We start from the raw sequence: 21,769 nt of genomic DNA on the forward strand, positions 1-21,769 counted from the left end.
TACCAGGCCCGGCCCCCAGCAAGCAGCGGCGATACGAGCCGTTTCTTTAAAACAGAGCAAACAGAGACCCGTATCAGGGCAGACGGGAACAAGGTCGCCTCAAGGTCGTCCAGCGCGTGACCTGTGAGGTTCGCTGTCGCTACGCTGCCGAGGAGCCACCGGCTGCTTGAACGGCCCAGGCCTTTCTGAGCATGTCCCACAGATGCCATTAAGCCACCCTTGCAAACAGCCAGGCCGGGAGGGCAGGCCAGGCCGAGTCAGCGACACGCCACCTCACGGCCGAGGCCACTCACCTGTCACACTGTCGGAAAGTGCCCTCCCTGGTCCCAGGAGGGACGCCCCCGCATGCCACGGAAGAGCGCACAGTGTGGCCCCGGGGGCACGATTCCGCACTCCCTTCCCCCCCCCCCCCCCCCCCCCCGCTCCCAGGCCCCTCTGTTCCAAAGGAGACCGGGCCACGAGCGGCACTCACCCCGGCCCGCCCAGTGGCGGCGGCTCCACTATGGATTGTGACAAGTTCCGGCGCGCCCATTCCTCCATCCATCTGGTCAACCCACCTCCCAGCTAAACCTCCTCCAGAGCCAGCACTCGGACAGGAGCTTCTGTGTCCCCCGTGTGCGCACGCCATGCGCTGCCGCGACCACGCCCCACTGGACTGCTGGGGAGCGGGGCGGGGTGGGGGGTGGCTCCCAGCGTTGCGGGCACTCCTGGACCCGTCTCCTGGGACGGCGGGCGCTGGCTGGGCTGTGGGTTGCCGCCACCCCTCCCCCACCCTACGAGCATCAGCACCCCCAGCCTCCGGGAGATCCCGAGGGTCTTTACATTCCGGACCCGGGGGGTGCCCCAGGGAGGCAGGGAGCCCGGGAGCCTCGCCACCAGCTGGGGAGAGGGCACACATGAGCATCCCACGTCTTTAAGGAGAGGTTCGCACGTGACCCGCAAGGTTTAGAAACCATGAAGTCCTGGGAGGGAGCAAAGTCAGGGAACATTCCGGAAGCCAGGGCGACCTCCAGCCCTCGCCGCTCTGGCTGAATAAACAGCGTGGAGACCGTAGAGCGGTGAGGGCTGGAGGTCGCCCTGGCTCCGGCTCTTCCTAGAGACGCCCGCCATCCCAGGAGGACTCTGGGAGGGCACCTGCGTGTGCCGCCCAGCCGGCACCCCGACCAAGCAGCCCCTGAGACGGGCTCCACCTTCACGTGCCCCTGGGTTGGGGCCCGGCATCTGCGGTGACACTTCGGAGGCAGGGATGCCTTTGGGGATGCCAGCGCCCTTCACCTACTGTGCCTCCCCTCCCCTGCCACACACAGGCACCAGAGCCACTGCGGTTGTTAGGGACACCTCACCCACAGACACCCCTCTCTAGCAGGATGGACTGGACCCCATGCGTATGGGACCTGGGGACTCCTCTCAGGTTGCTGGGTGACAGGGAGCGATGGGTGGGAGGCCCCGGGTGTCCGCAAGGACCTCCGATGCCTTCGGAGCCGCGTCATGCGGGCAGTGGGACAAAAGAGGCCTGGGAAGCGCGACATTCGAACGCTCTCTCTGCCCGAGCCTCCCGCAGGGGCAGCGGCTTTATAAACAGACGGGGCGCAAGATCTGTGGCGGCGATCGTCACGCCGAGAGAAGGCTCACCTCCCATCCGAAGTCGGCCTCCTTCAGCGCGGCCCGCGGCGCCCCCATGTAGGGGCCGAAGCGCTCGCCGACCTCCATCCTCTTCTTGGCCCAGATGCCCAGGCCGGCGCCCGGGACGGAGGACTCCCGGAGCTCGAAGTCCGGCGGGATGGGGATGTCCTCGGGGATGTAGACGGGGGCCTCGTAGGGGGAGCCCTCCTTGGGGGTGAAGTCCTCGCTGGTGGGGAAGGGGGACGCCGGCCCCATGGGGATGGGGGACATGATGCTGTCCTCGGTCTCGTCCTCCGCACTCTCGCCCGCCAGCAGGTCCGGGTCTGGCTCATACATATTATTTACAATGTCGCCGTCACCTGCGGGAAAGAACGCAGCGTCAGGCTGGGCGGCACGGCTCCCCCCGTGAGCGAGGCTCAGGGGCCCCTGGGGACCGGGACGGGTCAGGAGCCCGGCCCCCGCGCTGGCCCAGCGGACATCGCCTCTGCTCCTCCGCAGCCAGAAGCCCTCCCCCACGTCGGAGGCACCCAGGCCGCAGAGTCACCGGCTCCTCCAGGAACCGCGTCCTCCGCGTCTCCCCGAGGCCCGCACGGGACCGAGACCCCAGCGGCCTGTTCTGCTTTGGGAGAACGGACAGGAGCGGCCCGCAGTCCACAAGTTTGGGGGCAGCGAGGGAAGTGTCACCCTGGGCACCGCAAACCCAGGCTGGTGGTGAAATCCACATTCCAGAACCATCCGGTCTGTGTCTGCAACCTTGAAAATTAGGGGACAGAGACACGTCCCAAGTTCTCAGGAGGACTTGGAATTTGGGTTCCTGTGGAACGTGTCCCGACACCTGGGACACCCTGGGCCGCTGGGTGGGGCCAACGGGACCCTGGACACTCCCGATGGCCGCCCAGCAGGCTGGCACAGAGGTCTGCAGAGGCCGCGAACGTGGGACCACCGGGGCTGCCGGTCACAGACGAGCAGGCAGGCGGATGGCCCCCCGCTCATCTGCCTGGGCAGCCTCGGTTTGGGGCTCTTGCTAAGAGACACCTGGTGTCAAGACAGTGCCACTTGGACAGGGGCGGCCCCGAGGAGAGATGAAAACTGGGCTGCGGAGCAGCAGCGGGAGCCGGCGTGGGCCGCCCGCGGGGGGCGGGCTCGTTCCGGGTGCTGGGCCAAAGAAGCGAAAAGGCGGGAACCTGACAGCACATTGGTATCCACAGTCCCCCGGAGGCAGGTGCCCACCCCCCATGGGGGACGCACGGCCCGGCGCAGCCACAGGGCGGAGTGCAGCGCGGCCGTGGAGGGGCCGGTGGCCGCCACTGCCGTGCGGGCGAGGCCTGGGGGCGGGAGAACGAACCACCAAGGGCCACGTGGCGTGTGGCTCTATGTCTAAGCAACGTCCAGAAAGGGCACGTCCATCGAGATGGGGTCCACGTTGCCGGGAGGGCGCAGGAAGGGACGAATGGGTGTGGGGTCCCCCCGGGGGAAGGAAACTTTCTGGAACTAGACAAGGGTGGTGCGTGGACAACATCGTGAATGTGCTAAATGTCACCAAACTGTGCTCTTCAAAATGGCTAATTTCTTATGGCATTTGAATTTGCCCATAATAAAATGCTAAAAGTCAGGGGAGGTGGGGGAGGAGGGGAGGGGCCGAAGGAGCGGCCGGAGGACCTCTCGGCCCGCTCAAGCCAGCTGCCCTCCTGCCGCTGGAGCCCACTTCTGGGAGTGACCCGGCCGCTGTGGCCACTTGGCCCTTGTCCCTCGGCCCCTCCCTCCTCCCTGACGCCGGCCTGTGAAGCAGAAGCCGCCACGGAGGCGGGACTCCAAGTACAAGAAGAATGACTTTGGGTCCCTCATGCTGCTCGCAAACAGATCTGGCTGAGAAGAAACAAAATGCTCTCTTTCCAAAGAAACCAAGGTCTTAAAGGCCGGGGGGCGGGGGGAGGGCGCGGGTCTCCCGGGGATGACACGTATGTAATTTAGCAGCATTCGCAGAGGTAACTACCGCGTCGTGAGTGGCCAAGGCTGGCTCCTTTCCTAATGGACGGGTAGGGTCCTTCCAAAAGCGCTGCGCACACCTGCCGCGGGGCCCCTCCGCCCAGGACCTGCGGTTGCTCAGCTCTGAGCGCACTGCCCCGCGCCCCGCCCCCGGCCGCGGGAGGCACGGGAGTAGATTACAAGGTGCCACCTCGTTACTGGGAGCCGGGAGCTGCGTGGGGCCCGCAAACAGGGCCCCCACGGGAGTCCAAACTCCGGGAGGGAGCAGCGCCGGTGCCCCCGGACCACCGGGCGTCCGCGGGCCGCGGGCCGCCGCACGCATATGCGTCTCGGGGCTCTTTTGCAGGGAAGGCCGTTTTTGAAAAACTTTCTGTTTGAATTCTACTTCCCAAAACGTTCCTCCAGGGTCGCTGGAGGACCGGCAGCACTTGAAGGGCACGTGCGATTTCCTGGCCGCGCAAACGGCTCGGGCGAGCGCGGCGGTGTTTCCTGCTGATTAAAGGAGGCTGCGCCTGGCCTCCGCCCCAAGCACCAGGAAGCCCGAGTCTCCCTTCTGCCACCCCCCGCACCCGTCTCTCAAAGCTGGGGAGCAGCGGGCCCGAGGGCCGGGCAGAGACATTTGGGGACAGTGAGGTGGCCCGGCCACCCCAGGGCATGGAGAAAGCAGAGAGCTGCTCACAGGCACCCGAACCGCAGGGCAGGCCGAACACAAATCGCCTTGCTTCCCACTGCCCTGGAGGACCCCGAGGGGCTGGGAGGAGAGGTCGTTCTCCCTCAGCCTGCGCCCCAGCCCGGGGGCCTGGCAGGGGCCGGCCCAGGCAGGAGCTCCCCCGCCCTGGGCTGGACAGGCGTCTCCCCCGGTTCCCTGCCCTGGCCACCCAGGCCCCATGACCGCTGGGGCGTTTCCAGTGACTCTCTCGAAGGTTGGGACGCGCAGCCAAGAACATGAGCTTTTTATGACTTTGGAGACCAGCGCTGGTGTGTTATTTACCGGTCAGGAGACCGCGGGTCCTTTATTGGGGTTTTGCGGTAGTTTCAGGGGAGGGGTTCCTGACGGAGCCCATCATTCCTAAAAATCCTTCTGGGAGGCCTACCAAGATAATAAACGCAGGGAGGGAAGAGGAGAGGAGGGGAGGGGAGGGGCCGGCGGGAGCGGGGGGCGGGGAGGAGCCTGGGCGCAGGCGAGCCCGCGAGCGGCCCGAGCCGGGGCCACCGCGACCGGGCCGGGCACCCAGCGGGTGCTGGCCCCAGCCGGGCCGCTGTGTTCTGGGGGGACATAGGGCCAAACCCCATTTGGAGGCCTGTCACACACGACTCAGCACGTAGGCTATGGTCATTCGTTCTCACACAGCGGCTCAGAGAAGCGGAGGAACCCAGCTGCCCCTGGCCTGGGACCGTGGCGCTGGGGCCACCATGTCCCCAGGCCCTTGGTTTAGGGCTGGGTCTTTTCCAGCCTCGGGCAGCGGGGAGGCTTCTGAGCCGCCGCCCCCACCCCCAGATGGTAATCCTCCCTGAACAGAAGCCACCACCTCCCAAGGAGCCCTGTTGAAACATCAGGGTCTGCAGAGAGAGGAGGCCCCAAGGTAGGACAGTTGGGCTCCATGACCGGTGCAGAGGGTCCCTCCTGCACCATCCCTACGAGCCCGGGGGCCGAATACGCAGGACCCTCCTGGGAGGGCGATGATGATCGGTAGGGAGACCACCAGCCCCTCCCCAAGGCCCGGCCCCGGGCGGCGGGGCAGCGTGAAGCCTGGCTCCTGGGTGGGGCTCCGGGGGGGTCTCCTCCGAGTCAGCGCGTGTGCCCCCTTATCGTGCAGCGGGGTTTCGGGAGACCCACTAACTGCTGACCACGCCTGGGTGCGAGTGGGGGCGCGGCCTGCGTGCACGTGTGCCCGGGAGGGCTGTGTAAGGGGTGACGGAGCCTGAGAACGCGTCCCTGGGGCCTCGGCCAGCCCCGGCCCCCACGCGGCCCTCGGGGCTGCCGCCCTCTGCCTGGAGACCACAGAGGGGGGCGGAGGGAGAGCCTGACCATGGGGCTCGGGAGCTGCCAGGCGCCTCGCCTGGCGGCCCCCCCCCCCACCCCCGCCAAGCAGGAGGCAGCAGGGCCCCGTCCGGCTGCGCTGGGCCGGGCCCCCAGTGGGCCAATGGATCCCGCAGGAGCAGCCCAGCGCTGGCCCACGCATGGCCCACACTGCCCGCAGGCCCGGAGCAGCGACAGTGGAGAAGGCCCTTGGCTCTCCCTCCCCCAGCACAGCGAGTGCTTCTCGTCTGCTTGCCCCTCCCAGGACACCCCCCTTGGCCAGAGGAGGAACCTGCCCCGGCTCTTGCCTGCCTGGCCCGAGAGTAAGCGCGAACATGGAGTGTATGCGCCGCCAGCCGCCAGCAGACCCCTGGCCCCCGTCCTTCGCGCCCAGCCCAGAGAGCCACTGGCCCGGCCTCTGTGGGTCCACCCTCCTGGGCGCCACATGGGGACAGTTGGCGGCCACTGGCTCGGCCCCATGCAGCTGCACCACCTTCAGGGGGTGGCTCCTGGGAGCAGCGGGGCTGACGCCAGGATGGGGAGACTTCTCTGAAGAGAGGAGCCCACTTTGTATTGGTGGCGACATCGGGAGCCATAAAGAGGGGCAGTTGGGGGTGGGGAGCAGGGGGTGGGGAGCAGGGGGCGGCAGGTCCCAGGAGGACCAGGCGAGGCATCTCAGGGCGGGGCCGCTCTGGGTCCAGGCCTGCCGGGGAGCCGGGAGTCAGAGCTAAGTGCAGGGCGCGGGCAAAGGTCCAGGTCAGAGGGAGGAGACACTGTATCCACACGCTGTATCCATACATTGTGCCCACACATTGTATCCACACATGCCCATACGTTGTATCCACACATCGTACCTACACATTGTACCCTCGTCAACACCCCTCGGAGACTGGGGTTCTGCAAACTGTTAGCACTGGGGACCCAAAAGGGCGCAGGATCTGTCCCTCTCACAGTCCCACAACTGCGTGTGAATCTACAATTATTCCAATTAAAGTACTGATGTAGAGGCCACCTACTTGGATAAACCGCAGGCCTTCATTCCCCGGGGCGCACGGCGGGGTGTGGCGCCCTCAGCCCGGACTCTGCCCGGAACACACCCACTTCCGTCCGCGGGCTCCGTTCCCTCCGCTTGGCCAGCACCCCCTGCCCCTGTCCGGCTCAAAGCCGAAAGATTCTACCAGCAACACCTCGGGCCAGTCCGCCATCGTCCCCTTCAGGGCAGGGACGGGGGAGGCTGCAAGGTGCCCCATGCCCTGTCTGGGAGCAAGCCCCCCAAAACCTGCACCTCTCCCTCGTCCCTCAATGTAGTCCATTTGGCTGGCGACCATCTCAGGGCCGAGGGGCAAAAGTGAACCATTCTCTGCTGACTTGATGCTGACCCACAGGCGGGCACTACCATCCCCCCAAACAGGGGTGAACAGGCCACTGGGAGAGAGAGGACACCGGGGAGGAGGGCGCGCGGCCGCAGCCCCCCGGGCAGCCTGCGGTCCACCCACACCGGGCCCCTGGCTCGGGGGCCCGAGGGCCCGCGAGGAGACGCCGCCCCGGCCGCCCCACAGAGCCGGCTCCGAAAGCCTGGCTGCCCCCTCAGACCCAGGGCTGGAAGAGCCGCCTCCCGGGTCCCTCCTTCCCTGGTAGCGGCCAGGCCTGCGGAGATGACACGTCCTCCCCATAAGTCGGGACAAACACAGCCTCCCTGGCGGGTGTGAGGGACAGGCCAGGACCCCGCTGGCTCCTCAAAACCCTGGGCTGGACACCGTCACAGGCCTTCTCCCCGTGCAGGGACATGCCAGGCCACTCAGGGCTGGTCTGGAAACACCGAAGGCCACCCCTTCCCAGATGCCACGAGGCAGAACGGCGCGCCCCGGGCCAGGCCTGCTCCCCGGGAACTCGGCGCCGTGACCTCTGAACCCCGAGCACTCAGGGCTGCACCTCTCAAAGGGGCGACGGCTTCTTGTGGGAGGCCGGCCGGCCCACTCGGCAAGGCCGATGTCCTCAGGTCCCGCGGTGCCGGGCGCGGGGACGCGGGCGGTGGGGCTGGGCAGCCACTCCTCCAGTGGAAGGGACCAGGCCAACCCGGGGCCCACCCGGACTGGAAACGAATCTACGCAACTGTCCCTGCCAGAAGCAGCCCAGGTGTACCCAGGGGACAATGACAGACCTGAGCGGTCACTGCAGACAAAGGCACACGGTGCCGGGCCCAGCTGCGGGTCCCGACCTGAGCCCAGGGGTCCTGGACGAGCTGGCGGTGGCCCCTGAGCATTGCGGCGCAGGCCTCGGGAAGCCCGCGCTGGTGGCGTTGCCGAAGTGAGGAACCCAGCCGTGCTGGACGTGTTGGGGACAGCCTGCCCCCCTAGCTCAGGGGATCTCAGATTGGGGTCCCAGACCGGCGGCATCCCCGCCCCCGGGCCTCGTAGAACTGCAGGTCCCACCCAGCCCCGCTCCACCTGAGCCCGGGGGCAGGCGAGGCGAGCCCCCCGGAGCGACGGTCGCCGCGGGGTCTGCGGGGAGGTGCGTGGCCACGTCAGACATGCCGAAATGCGAAGTGCACCCTGGAAAACAGGACTGGACGCAGAGGGAGGCGACCTCCTGAAAACGGCCAAGGAACCGGGAAACTGGGCCGGCTGCATCCCCACCGGCCCGTTCCACACCCTGCCCCCAACCCACGGCAAGGGCGTCTGCTAATTTGCCACTTAGCAGGACAAAAAGGACGCGCAATCAGCCCGCTCCCGGTAACCCCGCCCGGTCGCCAGGAGAGATTGGGCCTCAGTTTCTTCTCATCAGAAGCACTTAAAGAGCAATTCTCGGCTCAGGAAGCTGCACCCCGGCTGGGCTCACTGTTCCGGCTCATTCTGCCACCGCGTCCTTGGCCTGGTGGCGCCGCTGATGGCGGGGGTCCCTGTGGGTCCCCAGGATGGTGCTGAAAGCCCCTCACCCTGTCTGCAGCCTGGCCTGCAAGGCGTCATCTCGAGACCCCTGAGCTGCCTGCTTTCATGACAGCTTCTGTGGGGAAATGGGACCCCGGCTGCACGTATCCCCCGGTGTCCCTCCCTCCCTAGCCAGGCTCCCCGGAAGAAACCCACAGACACCCGGGAAACACCGGGAGATGTTTCCAGTAAAACCAGGCTGGGCCAGGCCTTGCGAATCCGGTTTCAAGTAAAGCTAGAGGCCGCCAGGCGGTGCGGGTCCAGACCTTTCTGGAAGTGCCCTGCCCCCGAGGATCTGTGTGGATCCCGGGCCTCGAGTCCCCATCACATCGACCAACAGCAAGGACGCGCCCACCCCCAGGGAGAGGCCGGCTGGCGCACGGGACAAGCCCTTCCTGCAGAGACCAGCTCGCGGTTTTAACACCAGGGTCCCGTTTGGTTCCACTGGACCCATCAAAAGCACTATTTCAAGCACCGCTCCGCTCAGTTCAGTGCAGCGCACGAAAGGCATGAGGCGGCAGAGGTGAAACGAAGTGGGGGCCGGACAAGACCCGGGGCACCAGGGAGCACGGCGCCCGGCCGGCTGCAGGGCCGTCCAGCTCCAGAGCCATCCCGGAGTGACTAAGGAGTGAGCGGCCGGCCTGGTCGAAAGGCTGGCTTTCGGCGTGGACGGGGCCACGGGGTGCGCGGCCGGCACTGCCGCTGCCTGAGTCTCGCAGAGCCACCCTCAGCAGGGCGGGGGGCGGGGGGGCGCCTTCCCTCATTTTGCTCATTTCGTACATCAGGGAAGCTCAGGCCCACACAGCTGGACAGGCTGTTTAGTCTGGAGTCTAAAGTTCTCAGGCGCCAAACTGTACAGCCCCAACACCCTCGCTGAGGTGGGACACCACCTGGAAAAGTGTCCCAGCACCGGAGACGCCCCACGGGACACACGAGAAGCAGCTGATAAGCTGGTGGGTGGAGGGAGGGATAGAGGAGCAGGCACACAGACGACGTCATGGAAGAACAGGTGGGTGTGTGAGGGACAGACGGCTGGCTGGCAGGACAGCTCAGTGGCCGGATTGGGGGTGGATGGATGGATGCAAGGACAATCTCGAGGACAACTCTTAAGGGAGGAAGTTAAAGGCGGAAACCCTCACTTCCCATTCTGGACGTCCCTTCCCGGCGGCGGAGCCCCGCTGCCGTGACCCCCTCGCCTGTCCCCCGCCTCTGACGGGGGAGTCTGGGCGAGCACCCGGGCTCGCTGGGCCAGCCCCGCCCCTGGAAGGGTCCGTTTCTCCGCCGGGCCGTCAGGGCTCCCCGCCCCGCCGGCACGTGGCGCAGCCCGCCTGGCCCAGCGCTCGGGGCCCCGTGGCACCTCTGCGAGCCTGCGGTCCAGCCACAGCCCGCCGCCCCCCGCCCCGGTCCGCTCACTGAGCCTCTGGGACATTGCGTCCCCACCTTCTGACCCTTCTTTTATCTCCCTGGCCACGCGGCGAGGCCTGCTGGGTACCGGGCCCTCAGAGACCCCAGCATGTGCCCCGCCCTCCGGATCCTGCAAGTCCCCATGAGCAGGGACTGTCGCAAGGGCCATCTCGCCTGCTACTTGGGGAAGGGACGAGGGACAGAGAGGAGTCCTCAGGCAGGCTGGGTCCGCGGAAGGTACTGGACAGAATGGTGGCATAAGGCCCTTCCAACTGACGATTCCGTGCTGCTACGTCCCTGCCGAGGGCAGCCCGGCGGGGGGCGGGGGGCTGTCTTTGAGGGAGGGCTTGACGCTCCCCGCAGCCCCACCTCCGGAAACATTCGCTAGAAAGGGACCCGGGAACTTAACGGCCTGGTGTTGCCGTTGTTCGTCACTTCGATCCACCGTGGCACACGCGCCCGCCTCTCCCCGAGGCCGAGCCCTGCCTGGGGGACGAGGACAAAGCAGCCCGGCGCCAGGACCGGCCCCGCGGGGCGCCGCGGTGCTCGGGACCCGCCGCCGGCCGCCTCGGGCCGCACTCATTGGCATTCCCCTCACCGAGCAGCGGCCAGCGAGCCTCTGAGCCTGGAGCGGCGCGCGGCTGCTGCGAGCACGGCAGATTAATAGCTCTGAGAAAGACGTTCCCGCAAACACGCTCAATATCAATAATAATCAGTCGCCGTTTCGATTCCCAGCCCCAGGCCCGGGACCTTGCCCGCAGGGCGCGGAGGGCGCGCAGCCCCAGCTGCAGGATGGGTGGAGCCGAGTGTCGGAGGCCTGGGAGGCCGGGAGGGCAGGGTTGGCCGGCCTCTGGCTTCGTGCGCAGCCTTGCCCCCGGCCTCTCCTGCCAGGGCCCGGGTGTGGGGGCCTCCCTGCCCCCCAACCCTGACGAGACGGCCCCTGCTGGGCCTGGCCGCTGCCACACGCGTGTGCTCGCGACACGTCCCCAGGACGGAGCTGGCCAGGACAGCCCACAGCGCCGCCTCCTTTTGGAGATGAAGAAAGGTCAGAACAGCTGTGGCTTATCCAGGGCCCAGGGAGGGAGGGGCAGGTCCTCCAGCGCCTGCTGTCACCCGCGATGCCACCGAGGCTGTTGGGGGCTGAGCCGTGTCGCCCCCACATGGACTTTGCCCTGACCCCAGGCCCCTGGGCGCAAGGCCTGCACCGGGAGCAGGGTCGCTGCCAGGTGACCAGGTAGGTGAGGGCGTCAGGATGGGCTTGGATCCAGTGCAGCTGGCGTCCTTCTAGGAAGAGGGGACAGAACACACAGGGACACCTGGGGGGGCATGGCCGTGGGCCATGGAGGCCTCCGGGCTGTGAGGGAAGAAGTGCTTTACGTCCCCAGTTTACGGTGCTTTGTCACAAAGGTCTGGAGCAGGTACAGGGAGCCAAGCGGGAGGGCCCTGACCGCCACGGACGCAGCCCGGGGCCCCGCCACTCAAGGACCCTCTGGGAGCCCCCACCTGCCCCCTCCGGCCGCGCGAAGCGCCGGGACGCCGGTGCAGCCTCCCCATCTCACAGAGGCAGAAACTGACGCAGGAAGTGGACCAAGGGTCCGGATGAGCCCTCCGCTGGGCGTGGAGACCAAGCAGCAGCCCCTGAGAGGCCGAGACAGCACCCTGGGAACAAGCTCCCCAAGGCTCAGCGGCCGCCGCTGGGCTCGGCCCGCCCAAGGTCAGCTCCGCCCGCAGCCCAGCAGGGGCCATGGGGCTGCGCCCGGGATGGAGCCCCGGGACCTCACTGCGGGCTCTCACCCCTCCCCAGCCCCGGGTCCCCGTCCAGCGGAACTGACACGGAGCCGCGGGGGCTCTGACCGGCAGCCCCGGCCACCTGGCCCTGCTTAAAGCCGGCGCATTATTCTAAGACGATTATTTAGCCATGCGATGCTCGGGGGACCACCGCGTGCCTATTCCCGGCCCGGCCCTGGTTCCCCATGCTTCCATCGCCCCGGGCAGGCGATGCCACTGTAATTTTTATCAAGGCTTGTTCCTGGTAAAAAGCCTCTTTGTTTCAGAGAGATGTGATTTGGCCTTTTTTCTCCTCTCCTTTATTCCTTGGTTAATATACCACTTCCCCGAGCCCTGGGGGCAGCGAGGTGGCCGCGGATTGCTCCAATCCCACTGTTTTTCTTCTAAATCACAGCCGACTCTCCTCGGCCCCCGCGCTGGGCGCTGGGCGAGCCGGCGGCCGCGCTGGGGTGTCCTCCCAGACCCCCGCCTCCTGCACGGTTTGTGTGCCTGAGGGGCCCGGCCCCCGGACCCCCTCAAATATCAGGGAGGCGGCCTCTGGACGCCCGCCCCATCACCCCACGCTCAGCAACTCCACAGGGTGCTTTCAAAAAAAATTGTGCTGAAAGACACATCCCATAAAATCCCCAGTCTTAACCACTGTTTGTGCAGCTCAGTCGCCTTAAACACATTCCCACTGCTGTGCAGCCGTCACCACCGGCCTCTCCGGAACATTCTCATTGTCCCGAACTGGACCCCCGTCCCCACGAGACGCGCGTCCCCTGCCCCTCCCCCACCCCCGGCCCCACCCTCTACTCTCTGCCTCTGTGGGTGTGACCCCTCCAGGGACAGGGACCCCCGGTGAGTGGGGTCGCACAGTCCCTGTCCTTCAGTGTCTGGCTTGCGTCACTCAGCATGACGTCCTAAATGTCCCCCCACGTTGTAGCAGGTGTCGGAGCTTCCTTCCTCTTTAGAGCCGGGTGATACTCCACCACCTGTCCACCCCACGGCTTGTTTATCCGCCTGTCTGTCCGGGACATTTTTGCTTTGTGGCGAGTGCTGTTCTGGACACAGGGGTGCAGGCATCTGCGTGAGCCCACAGTGCTGCTTTGGCATCGCCAGAACCCACGGGAGAGGTCCCACAGGCGGCCCCGCCCAAGGGGGACAAGGCGCCATCCGCGGCCCCACCCCCACGGGGCCCCCCACGCTGCGCTCGCCCTCACTGCCCGGGCCGGCGCAGGGCCTGCACGCAAGGCAGGCCCTCCTCCCGCTTCCCCCGCAGGCACCCTTGGGCCTCATCCCCCGCTCCATCAAAGGGGGTTATATCCACCCTGGAGATGGTCGCAGCTTCAAAGCCACAGGGCACCTGCGTGTGGGGACCCCCTTCCTGGCCTGTCCTCGAGCGACTGTCCAGTGGCCCCTGCACTGAGCAAGGGCTGCACTGCCGGCCCACAGCGCCCAGCTCTGTCCCCAACAAGCACCCCGCCGGCCCCCGTGCCCACGGGTCCTGCAGGAACAACGAGGACCCCGTTCTGCTGGAGGGGAGTGCCTGTTAGGTGGGGCACAGGGCCCTGCAGGGGCCCAGAAACAGGGCTTCGGTCCCCAGGGCTGGGGCCCAGCCGCGGGGTTGGGGACTTCCGGAGGCCCCTGCACAGGCTGGGCTCCGGGAGGCCCTGCCGGTGGCAGGCCCTGGCGGCCACGGAAACCAGGGCTGCCTCCTGGGATGCCTCCTGCTCAGCCTGGCTTGTGGGGGCCATGCGGCTGAGGGCGCCGCAGAGTCCTGGGTCGCCCCCGAGGAAGGGAAAGGGGGCCCAGAGAGGCACAGGCTTGCGCAGGCTGGTGGTCAGTGGCCACCCAGCACGGAGCCCGGCGGGGGGGCACTCCGACACCCACAGACCCAGCTTCTGCAAACTCAGAGGCTTAAGTGGGGAGGGCGGGGACGGCCACCAGCCCTGGACAGCCACGCCTGCGCGCTGCAGGCCACCGAGGGTGCCGAGGGCCTGGGGGATGAAGCGGAGGCCCAGGGAGGCCATGCGGGCGGCCCCAGAGGCTGCCCACCTGGGGGCAGCGTGTTCAGGACGACACGTGCTCAGCTGGGCGCTCGGAGTGCCCCCCACCTCCCGGGTCCCTCCCCGTCCCGGCAGCACGTGGAGGAGGAACGGGTTAACGCTGAGCAAACACCCGACAGCCGCCACCGGACTATTTATAGATGGATTTATCTCTTCGGCTCCTGCCCACCGGGCCTGGGGCTGCCGTGCAAGGCCGGAGCGAGTCACACAAGTAAACAAATGTGGCCCCGAAATAAAAAGCTCGAGAGGAAGGAGGCAGGCCAGAGCGCCGGCCCCTCGCCTGCTCCGCATGCCTGGCCTCCTCGGGGGCCAGCGCCGGGCGGGGTGGCCGCGAGGAGAGGCGGCCATCCTCGGAGACCCCACCCTCCAGATGTGGAAGGTGAAGCCCTCTGCTCCTGGAGAGTCTGCGCGTGGCATCCGTGGCCCACAGAGCCGTGTCCATTCGCCTCGGACTGGGGACGGGGCCGCGGCGGGAGCGGGTCCTCTGCCCCCTCCCGGCTCCCTGCAGGCGGGCTCCCTGCCCTGCCCAGCCCCAGCCAGACCCCTCTGCAGCGAGGACTGGGGCTCCAACCACCCCGACCCCCACGGGAAGCCAGTGCCCTCCTGTGCCCAGCTCCTGGGGGGCTGGGAAGACCCTCCCTGTGTCGCTGCCCCATCGCCTGCTCCCAGTTCCCCCGTGCTCCCCCCGGGTGTTGCCCTGACAACAGGGCTGGGGACAGGGGGGATGAGGGGACACGGGGGCATCCTCTAGTCCTCTGGGCCGGGCACCCAGGGGCGGCCTCGCCCCTGCAGGCCTGTGGGGGGGGCCGCGACCCCCGCCTCAGAGCAGCCTCCAGCTGCGGCCACGGCAGCTGGCGCCCGCCCTGGCCCTCAGGCCACTCCTGCCCCTAATGAAGACGTTTATAGTTTTAACCATCACATCAAGTGCTCCGCTCGGGCGGGCCCCTCCCTGCTCAGCCTCGCCGCGGCTTCGTTTAGCAGGCCAGTGGCGAGAAAAAAAAAAAAGAGAGAGAAAGAAAAAAAATTCATTAATTTTTATTAACAGGGAGAGCCATTTGTTCCCTGTGACAATATTTGACTTGTCGAAATGATTTTCACCTCTGCCATGAGGTGGGCGCTCCCCACATACATCACCCGATTACCCGGCGCGGCCGGCCGCAGTCATTAGGCAGTGAATTAACGGCGGTCCCTGGCGCTATTAATCACCCTGACACGGCGTTAGCGCGCTGCTGACCCGGCCCGGCCCGCCCGGCCGCCGGAGGCATGGCCCGCGGCTCCCGGCTGCAGGCTCCCGGCTCCCGCAGGCGCCGGGACCTGGAGCGGGCGCCTGGCCCTCCCATCCTTCCCCCAAGATCCTGACGCCGCCGGCCAGAGCGTGGGCGCCCGGGTGCCCCAGTTTCTGCCTCGGTAGCTTTCCTTTGACATGCTCCTGGTCGAGGCAGGGGCCGGCACCTGTGTGTTCGTTGGGAAATTCACACCAAGAACCTTATTTGTTTCCCAAGACCCAACGGCAGGAGTGAGGCCCCCGTGATCCCATTTTATGGATCAGGACACGGAGGCACGAGATGCCAGGACCCGCCCTGGGGGGGCGGTGCCTGGGCTCGAAGGGGCCGAAGGGGCTGCGAAGTCCCGCTCCGGCGCCGGCCCCGGGCCCCCGTCTCCCGGCCCCGACGGCCCAGGGAGCTGCTGGGCAGGCGGGCCAGCCACGGTCACGGGGTTTCCTTTGGCTCCTGATGGGCTTCACAAGAACACAGTGCACCCCTGGACAACGTGGGTTTGAATTGCACAGGGCCCCTTATACACAGAGTTTTTCAATAAATACATTGGAAGATTTTCTGGAGACTTTCTTGTGACCGTGACAGCACGTCAACACACCGGGCGCCAGGTTCACGGCGCCACTTCCTCGCTATTGATGCCGGAACCGTTCTTCACACCTGTGAATAAACACGAGCGTCTTTCCCCACGAGCCTTTCTCACGTTGGATGTCGTGTGTTAGTGCCATGCCGGCCACAGTCTTGCATCATGTAAGACAACGTTGACGAGGTGCTGACTGGCACCTCATCTCGTAAACAGACCGCGTGAACTGACGGTATCGGCACGTATACAGTGCTGCAAACCTCTTTTCTCTTTCTTCCAGTTTTCTCAGTGACGCTGTCTTTTCTCCAGCTGACGCGGCTGTTAAGACTACCGTGCGACAGAGACAACACGCAGAGCGTGTGTGGACCGACCGTGACATCGGCTGGCTGGGCTTCCGGTCCACGGGAGGCAGTTGGTAGTTCGGTTTTGGGGGAGTCGAAAGTTAGAGGCAGATTCTTAATTTCCTGGGGCTCGGCCCCCGGACCCCCCGTTGCCCAAGGGTCAACCGCGCTTCCGAATCAAGCGGGGTCAGAACGGTGAGGCTGAGTGGGCGGCGGAGCTTAGAAATCTGACTTTTTTTTTTTTTAGAAACCCGATTTTCACGAAGTTTACTTTCTCCTGAGCAGAGAGTTCTGCCACACAGCACACGCGACCTCCCACTGAGCGTTAGGGACAGCGGAGGCGCGGAGAGGACCGTGTTGGAGGAAGGGGCCCACACGGCTGACCCACCGGCCACAGATCGGCCCTGGGGATTCTGTCTGACCCGTGCGGCCCTGACTGCGGGCCGCAGCCTTGCCTCCCCGCCTTGGGCCCATTCCAGGCACGGGAACCTGAGGGGCAGCCAGGGGCGGCGTGCGGGCCACGCGGGGCTCGGCGCAGGCTGGGCGACGCGCCGGCGGCCAGTGCTCCCTCCGCCGGGTCCCTCCTGGGCTGGGAGGGACAGGCCCCACCTGTCGGGCTGGTGGGGCCTGTGACAGGCCATCTGCGGAGCCCTTGACACGGGGCCGGCAGGTGGCAGGTGGCCCGTGGTCCCTCCCCCTCATTCCCCAACAGCACTTGAACCATTTTTGCACATTAATCCAATTAATCATCACGTTTTAAACCGATTTCTTCCCATCAGTCCGGCCGTCAGATCCGGGTCTCGGTCTGGGCTAAAGCGGAGCCTGAAAGCAGGTGGGCGGGGCAGGGGGTCGCCCCGAACCATTTGTCTTCTTTCTCTGGACTTCTCATTTTTTATGCCTCAGCACACCCCCTAATTTCCCTCATTAGTGACTCACGCACGAGTCTCAACAATCTTCCCACCTGTTCCTCTGGTCGCGGTTGTTCCCAGACGGGAAATGGCCACGTGCTTCGTGGGGGGTTCTGGTGCCGGTGCCCGCCCGGCCTCCGTCGAGGTTCCCGACCTGGCCCTGTGGCGACCAGCGCCCCGACCTCCTCCTGGCACCAGCCCTGCTCCCGGGACCTGTCCCTACGCCCGGCCCCCATCCACGTCCCAGGCCTGGACTCTGGGAGCGAGGCCTCGGTTCAGCGTTGCCGATGGGCGGGCTGGCCGCGGTGGGTCGATCTCAGAAACTCCCCGCCCACCAGAGAGAGGTGGGAGGCTTCCCCTGCGGGCTGGGGGCCGGGCCCTCCGTGAGTCCCCCTCCTCATTCTCTCTTGACGGCATCTTCAGGCCAGCGCCCCCTCCGGCTGCGGCTGGTGGCGGTGTCGTGCGTGCGGTGCAGGCCCCTCGCTGTGCCCCCACTTGTCCTTCTGAGGGGGTGGCAAGAGACAGGTGCACAGGGCAGTGTGCGCCGCACTCCGCCGCGTCCTGCTGTGTGTGCGGGCGGGCGCCTTGAGCTCCCGGAGCCTGGGGCGGCTCCTCTACCGGAAAGTCCCGAGGGGCCTGCTCCGCAGGGCCGCTGCCGCCGGCGCGAAGTGAGCCCCGAGGTCGCCCCGGCGCAGGCACACTCCCGTGTCCTCCCTCTCCTCGCAGGCCGCCCGGAGGCTCTGGCGAGGGCCCGGCCACGAACAGGGACTCCGGTTCCTGGCGAAATGCAAGGCGCTCTCCCCTGCCGTCCCTTTGCCCTTTACCGCGAAGGCCGGGGCCACCCATGGAGCGGCCCCCCACAGTGGCCCCATTTAACAGAGCCGGAACCCAGCGCACTTGCAAGGCAGGCAGGCCCCTGGCAGTGACTTGGAACCAGGTCCCCCTGCCGCCCCGTGAGCCTGGGAGGCTCAGCCTCCTTTTGAGAATTACCAAAGGCACTCTTCGAAAACTTCGGCGCGTCCCCGCAGTCACGTGCCTGGCCCGTGGCAGCTGGCGCGGGCCCCCAGGGGCCTCTGCGAAGTCCCCTCCGTGCACTGGGCCCGCCAGGAGCTGCCGGCCCGGCCTCTCAGCCCAGCTCCGCGGAGGCCGGCCCTGGGGCCTCCCCACGTCTGTCGGATTTCCCGAGCTGAGTGGGGGGCCGTGGAGAGCGGGGTTTGGGGATGCACGATTTCAGGGCAGTTAATGAATTTCAGCCGAACGGAAAGCAGGGTGAGGTCCCCACGCAGCGCACAGCCGCAGATGCAGGAAGGACCGGGGGCACAGGGACGGCCCCAGCGAGGACCCCGCCCGCCCCACGCTAGCCCCTCTCCAAGGCACTTCCCAACCCGCGTTCGGTCAGCACTCAACAACACGTGACGCGGCCCCAGGAAGGGAGCCCAGGCGACCCCCGTTTCTGAGCCCCACCCCGAGCCCAGGGGTATTCACATAGAGAGGCCGGTCTCCTTGGAAGGGCCGAGCTTGGGGCGGGGTGTGGGTGGCCCGGAGGTTCAGCCACGGACCCAACAGACCTCCAGCCACACCTGCACGTTTCCGCACAGACTGGACCACCAGGCACAGGGGCCCCCGCGTCCCCACGGCATCCTAGACATGGGGTGATGGGGGGGGAGGCCTCTGAAGGCAGAGTGACCGCCCCGCACTGCCGGGGGACAGGCCCCTGGACCAGAATACTGGGGCAAGGAGGGGGACGGGGCCCATGTGGCTGCTGAAAGGCAGGTGACTAGGTTAGCCTGTGCCACGCCCACCCCAAAACGTCCCATCGAGGGGGAAGGCAGGCCCCACGGCTCCCTGGTGCGGGCCTCGGCCCGTCCCCCACCCCCCAGCACCGCCCCTCAGAGTCTCACGCAGTCAACACGGCTGTGCTGGCGCCACCGGAACGTGGCCGTGACCTCATTTCTCCTGCAGGTCACCTCCCGGCCCGCGCCCCTCTCAGGCCACCCGCCTGCCACCAGCACTTAGGTAGCAATTCCTCACGCTCCAAATCCCCCGCTGCCAGGCTGCTAGCTGGCCACGTGGGAAACACGCGCGGTCCGACCCCCGTATCCGATGCTCACCGGGCGGCGTGCGCCTGGCGGGGGTGGGGGTGCCGGCGCCAGGTCTGGCCGCAGGACCCGAAGCCTGTCTCGCGCGGCACAGCAGCCGGCTTCACGGCCCCGCCCCGGGAGCCCTGGCTGCCCGTGTGCGCGAGGGCACCGCTCCGGGAGCTCTCAGCCCGGCCCCACTGCCTGACATTGATCATGTTTCTAAAAATTAGAAACGAGGAAGGGAAATCCTTCCCCTGAAAAACTTTGTCTCCTTGAATTGCCGAGCCCACTGTCTGCCAACCCAGGACAACCTAAAATTATTCTAAATCACTTTTCAAACCTTAGAAAACCACGAAATGGAAGGATCTCCTGTGTTTGTCACACATTATACTTAAGCTGCTGGCCGGACGTCTGAGCAGCGCAGAACCCGCAGCGCGGCGGCCCCTGAGGTCTGCCGAGGCACGGGGGCAGGGACAGCCGGCGAGCGCCAAGGCCGCGGACGGTCCGCACCCCTGGCTGTTTCAGGGGGGCGGCGAGGCTGGCTGGACAGAGGGCAGAGGGGTGGCCACGCGGCCCCAGCGCCCTCGGGCGGCAGGGGCCAACGACTGGGCGATTGGGCCTGTCCCCAGAGGTCCCCTGGCAAGGGCGGCACCATGTGGGAGGCCCCGGCCACCCTCTGCTATTGTGGACTGGACTACGTCCCCCCGCAACTTTTGTAGGCTGCTGTCCTCACCCCCAAATAAGGCCCTCAGAATGCAGCCTTATTTGGAAAGAGGGGCTCGCAGATGAGCGGGCCCTCGTCCCATGGGACTGGGTCCTTATAAAGGGACGTTGGACACAGACGTGCTCACAGGGAGAACGCCCTGTAGAGACGAAGCCGAGGGGGCTGACGGGTCTACCAGCCGGGGACACCCCGGAGGCCGGCAGCCCCCGGGGGCAGGGGCGGCCGGGGGCGGGCTCCCCTCCCGGCCTCAGGGGGACCAGCCCTGCGACACCGGGCCTTGGACGGCGGCGTGGGACCGGGAGAGCAGCGGTTTCTGCTGTTGACGCCCCGGCTGGGGGGCTTCGTTGCAACAGCCCAGGAGGCTAACACACCCGTCACCTCCACTGACCGATTCCTCCTCACAACTGCTTACCGAGCACCTACTACATGCACGGCTGTTGAAGGGGCTCATGCAGGCCATCGGGGTGGACACACGGCCTGGACACAGGGCTGCGTGCAGTGAGCGGCCAGATGGGTCCAGGCAGAGCTAATGTCCCTACACATACCCGGTGGGGGGACGTGCTGGGGGCCCCACGTGCGCCCCCGTTCCTAAAGAGTCCGAGAAGCTGTGTTTACCGGTCCCCAGGCCCTGCCACCATGCTTGGGCCGTGTGCACTGACCCTTGACCCCCTGACCCTTGACCTTCTGCTGCCTGGGCATCTGAGACTGTAAAGCGGCGACCATCTAGTCTGTCCCTGTCCCCCTGGATGATGCTGGAGTCTAAAGGGCGGCAGGGCTAGGACCCCCCCAGACGCACAGCCAGGTCCCCCGCCCTCCCCCCGGGGGTCACGCTCTCCGCAGGGCGGCAGGCGAGTGTCCTCTCACTGGGTGGGCTTATCCCAAATGATTCGCTCCCCAGGGCGGCGACGCCTCTGCCCCACGGGCCCGTCACAGAACTAGGCTGAGCGGGCGACGACCGAACACAGAGCCAGCGACCCCGGCAGCCAGGCTGCTCCAAGGCCTCCCGAGGCCGGACCCTCCCTGCTCCCCGGGAGGAGCTGCTCCACCTTAAACACCTCAGCCGGCAAGTCCACGACGGGGCAGAGGGCGGGACGGAGGGCGCCAGGGTGGGGACGGGTCCGCACTGCGTGGGCGCAGAGCGTGTGTCAGAGGCGGGGAGGCCGCTTCAAGTGCAGGTGGCGGCAGTGGTCACACGCCGCCCGTGCGGGTGGGTTCGATGCCACCGAGCCTCTCCCTCACGAGCGGTTAACGTGACAAATGTCACCTAATGTTCACTGCAGCACAATTAAAAAAACAAGCCCGCCCTCGAGGGGAAGCTTCGGCGAAGCACGGCTGCCTCCTCCCGGGCGTTCACGTCCGTCCTCTTGGGAAGAAACCGCCTTCCGTCCCAGGCCACACGTGTGTCTCCCTGCTCCACGCCTCGAGACCCTCCTGTGCGGTGATGATCCAGCACAGGCTCAGCGGGCCTTCCCGGGAGGGGCGGGGAGGGAGCTCTCCCGCGTGAGCGCAGGCCCGGCCTGGGGGGCCGGCAGGGAGGCTCGGGGATCGGCAGCGTTTCCAGAGCCCACTCGGGAGCGGCGGGGCCCGGGAACAGCCTCTGGGTGAGCCCACCTGCCTGCAAAGATCGGGGGCAAAGTGCCTTCCGAGCGCGGGGACAGCCGTGTCACGCGGACGCAACACAAAGGGCACGGCCCGGGAAGTGGTTTTAAAGCCTGATTGTTCCCATTTCTTTTGTTCACCATCGCGGGTGCCTGGGAGACCTCGCGGGGCATCCAGGATGGTCCGTAACAGGCCTGGCGCGTAAGTCCCGTGACACCGGTGGTCCGGCAGCAGCGGGACCCGCCGGGTGAGACCCCTCCACAGCGCCTGGCGTTTCCGAAACCGAAGCGCGGATGGTCGCCCGGGGCCCGGTGGGCTGCGGCGGGAGCCACCTCTCCGGACCGGCTTCTCTGGCAGCCGGGCGGGCAGGGACACTTGATTGTGGAGCCGTTTGCTGGCAGGAAGCCCGGCCTCGTCCCGCGGCCGCCAGCATGATAATGAGACAGTTTCTATGGAAATGAGC

The 21,769-nt window shown here is 66.8% G+C and overlaps 1 protein-coding gene across 1 annotated transcript in view; it reads right to left on the bottom strand.

The window, feature by feature from the left end:
* Positions 1-21,769, bottom strand: part of PRDM16 (PR/SET domain 16) — a 275,230-nt gene that overhangs the window by 183,525 nt on the left and 69,936 nt on the right. The window contains exon 2 of the mRNA XM_054583991.1: positions 1,633-1,982. Within this exon, the coding sequence (XP_054439966.1) occupies positions 1,633-1,982 (350 nt within the window). The remainder of the gene's footprint in view (positions 1-1,632; positions 1,983-21,769) is intronic.

The sequence above is a fragment of the Pteronotus mesoamericanus genome, unplaced genomic scaffold, assembly GCF_021234165.1.
Source record: "Pteronotus mesoamericanus isolate MK-2021 breed Mesoamerican mustached bat unplaced genomic scaffold, CSHL_Meso_final contig_1193, whole genome shotgun sequence".
NCBI lineage: Eukaryota > Metazoa > Chordata > Mammalia > Chiroptera > Mormoopidae > Pteronotus > Pteronotus mesoamericanus.